General features: G+C 29.6%; 2 protein-coding genes across 2 annotated transcripts in view; one reads left to right on the forward strand and one right to left on the reverse strand.

The window, feature by feature from the left end:
- Positions 1–361: 361 nt before the first annotated feature.
- LOC105624869 (ATP-dependent Clp protease proteolytic subunit, mitochondrial) lies at positions 362–1,428 on the reverse strand. Its single transcript, XM_012206220.1, has 4 exons — positions 1,393–1,428; positions 1,146–1,280; positions 675–1,065; positions 362–612 (listed from the first exon to the last, which is right to left on the reverse strand). Exons 1-4 carry the CDS (start codon positions 1,426–1,428, stop codon positions 470–472), a joined length of 705 nt encoding a protein of 234 aa, XP_012061610.1. The 3' UTR covers positions 362–469.
- Positions 1,429–2,380: 952 nt separating this feature from the next.
- LOC105624880 overlaps positions 2,381–3,839 on the forward strand; it is a 9,591-nt gene continuing 8,132 nt past the window's right edge. Inside the window, exons 1-3 of the mRNA XM_012206231.1 lie at positions 2,381–2,424; positions 2,585–3,236; positions 3,355–3,668. Coding sequence (XP_012061621.1) covers positions 2,381–2,424; positions 2,585–3,236; positions 3,355–3,668 — 1,010 coding nt within the window. The remainder of the gene's footprint in view (positions 2,425–2,584; positions 3,237–3,354; positions 3,669–3,839) is intronic.

Below are 3,839 nucleotides of genomic sequence, written 5' to 3' on the forward strand. Positions count from 1 at the left end.
ATATATATATATATATATATATATATATATATATATAAATGATGTAATTCATATTTATGATTTATAAGAATACTGGGAATATAAATTTTATAGACAACTTACATTATAAGATATAAACAAAAACAAACTATTGTATACCATGATATTCATTGGGTGAAAAGGTTTTTTACCGAATATTTTGCAAGTTGGACACTTGCTTTTATATCAATATACTATATCAATATACTTGTTTGAAGAATACTCTGAAGAAATATACACATTTTAATACTCATTCATATTGCTGTTATAAATTAGTATGTTTTATATATGCCAATTTGAAAGTGAATATATCATTTTCAGTTGAATAGGATACAATTTATAATTGTTTTATAAATAGTTTATTATTATTAAATAATGATACATCTTTTTAATAAATTTATTACAACATATCAATAAAATCGAACCCATGTATCTTTCCTATTCAGTAGTATTAAGGTTTTTTCAATACATTATCCGTTTTCATTGTTGTCTTTGCAGTTTCTTCTTGCATAGGATGGGCCAATACTTTATCTATAATTCCAAATTCTTTGGCTTGTAGTGGGCTCATAAAATTATCTCTTTCCATACTCTTTGCTGCAATATGATTTTTATAAAAGAAATTTTGTATAGTAAAGCCTATGATATGGCAGGCATACCTATTTCTTCTAAATTTTGTCCAGTATGTTTCACATATAGTTCATTGATCTGTTGTTTCAGTTTCAGGATTTCTGTAGCTTGTATCTGAATATCTGTAGCTTGTCCTTGTACACCTCCTGATGGTTGATGTATCATGATTCTAGCATTTGGTAAAGAATGACGCATACCTTTGGTTCCAGCTGCTAAAAGTAGACTTGCCATAGAACACGCTTGACCCACACACCATGTAGAAATAGGCGGAAGGACATATTGCATAGTGTCATATATTCCAAGTCCTGCTGTTACACTCCCACCAGGTGAATTAATATACAAGTGAATCGGATTTTTACTGCTTTCCGACTGAAGAAAAAGAAGTTGAGCAATTATTGCAGAAGCTACAACATCTGTGACCTATAAAGATGAATGACTTTATTTCTATAAAATTATAAATTAATGTGTAAATATAATAATAAAAAAGTTGTGCATCGTACTGGACCCATAAGACAAATAATCCTTTCTTTCAGGAGACGCGAATAAATATCATATGCACGTTCACCACGTCCACTTTGTTCCACTACAATTGGAACAAAGTTTAAATATCTATTGCTTACTTTCGGTCCATAAGCCTGTTAAAAAAAGAAAAAAAATAAAGCTGATTTAATTTGTCAATTTCCACAAAGAAATTATTTCAAAAGAATCATTTTTTGCGATATATTTTTATATTTATAAAATACTCACCGTGATCTGTAGTAACCTATGTATTTTTTGCAACATTATGACAGAATGGTAGCAAAATAATTATTTTAAAAGGAATGTTTCTCAATAAGAGAATTCACGTAATGAGATATGGGGGCAATTACAATAGCTCTGTGTAAGGACAAATGACTTATTACGCTATAAGAAATATAAAAACTCCATGTCAAATATAACCTATATTCTAAATATACACTAATAAAAGTACTAAATAAATTCTAAGAGATATTCGTTAAGAGATCGTTAGGAGATCGTACAAAAGTGTAAGAGAAAAAACTCTTTTATGCCTTAATGTTATTAATTTGTTTCTTCTTGTTATCAGATATAAATTACTATGTTATGTATATATGTCGTACAGGTTATGTGTTTTACATTTCTCAAAATACGCTCTCCTTCTCTTTCAATCGCATCAGAAAAAAACTTGAGAGTGAGAAGGATCATTCAAGCTAAATTGAGAATATTGCACCACTCTTGCAGCGCACTCTTCAGATGCATTTTATCACTGTATAACAGTTGACACGAACCAATTGGAGAGCCAGTAATCTTTTGGTAACACCACGGAGGAAACCAAACTCAAACAGTCGGAAAAAATCTCGAAACACACAGTGCTGGAAAAGCGCTGTATGTTCCATAATGGAAATCGTAAATAAGGGCCGGTTTCATTAATACCGATCAAGTTTAATCGTAATTAAGTCAATTGCAATTGATCGATCTACTAAACAGTAAACGCTTGAGTCAGTCAACGGCCGATTAAACTAATTGGCCTTAAGTGAATATGTTTTATAGTTTACATCCACTTCTTCAGAGGGCAGTAGTGCGCGGAGTATTTTGCGGTTACAAGAAAAAGGCCTTCATGTCCTCTCTCAGATTTCTCTCTGTTTAGTACATTTACAAACATACATATTGCATTATTCCTTATCATTTTCTGATATAATAATTCTTATGTTGGAACACTTAACAGTTTTTAATAAAAATGATTCGCAATTGTGATACACTATCTTTTACAAATAACTACAGGTTTCTGTTAATTTTTTCTTTTAATATTTTTCTTTTAATATATTAATTTAAAAAAGAAAGTAGCATAATTGCACTATATGCAGAAACAGGATTAAAAAATTTTGTGTTATTTTTTATTATTTTCTTTTTCTTCAAGTATCAATTTTTTTTTCTTTTTCAGAAAAAGATATATTTCATGTAAGGGAAGATGGAATAAGAAACATAGAAACATATGTCTAAAGTCAAAAGCAGTGACAAAAGTTACATGTCCTATTCCACTTCAAGCATATAATTCTAAAATGAAATTATTTCAGTCTAGATGTAAACTACGGAAAGGAAATCGTACTACGGCAAAAATTTCAAAATATTCTATTTTAGAAAGCAAGAATACAGAGCAGGATATGTGTCATAAAATTCTAAGTACAGATATTGGGCTTACAGGACATTATAGAAATGTTAATTTAGATAGTGTTATTCCTGCTTTGTCACCAATAATGACATTGTTCAAGAATCGGCATAATAAATATAATTATTTTGATAAGTTGAAATGTATAATAGATAAAGATAGAAAACAATATCCACCCTTAAAATTCAAGCATCAAATTCATGTCCATTCACTACAATCTTTCTTTGGTTTGCTGATATATGAAAATGTTCCTCTTGAATTATTTGGCACCTTAAAAAATCAAAAGGTTATGAAGAAGACAATATCTCGTCTCTTAAAGACGATTCCAAATAAAATATTAATAACGAGTGCTTTCAAAAGAACTGCACGAAAAACAGTTGCCACTGGGGCATCGCTAATTGTGGAACTATTTTTCAGGAAGTTGGATGTATGTTTGAAAGTTTAAAAAAATTATAGAAAATTTTGATTTCTTGTTAAGACCATTGTCATTTTTTTTTTATCAATTTCATAAAATTTTCCAATATTTTCTGCATTTTCTTTTCTAGATTTCCAAAATTAATTGGTTACATTCAGTTGATGATGCAACAATACAATGGATAATTATACTAAAGCTATTACATTGGTTTTTTGCACAATATATCATAAAAATTTTACATAAATATGTGGTCTTGATAGCAATTAGAAAGCAATGGGTTTACATCACAAAAGATGATTGGTGCAATATGCAAAATGAATATATAAAGGAAAAAGAGAAATCTGGTAGTCTTGTGCCATATATGACATCAAATAAAAAACGAATTACTGGAACATATAAATTTATTCCAGGTTCTTCTGGTTTGAGACCATTATATATGACAAAGTACATAAAAATCTGTTTAACATTCCTTCAATGTTGTTCTCTCATGCTACAAATAAATATAAATAATAAAGTGTTTTGTGTGTGTGTGTGTGTGTGTGTGTGTGTGTGTGTGTGTGTGTGTGTGTGTGTGTGTGTGTGTGTGTGTGTGTGTGTGTGTGTGTGTGTGTGTGT

This window comes from Atta cephalotes (genome assembly GCF_000143395.1).
Source record: "Atta cephalotes unplaced genomic scaffold scaffold00092, whole genome shotgun sequence".
NCBI classification, from domain to species: Eukaryota; Metazoa; Arthropoda; class Insecta; order Hymenoptera; family Formicidae; genus Atta; species Atta cephalotes.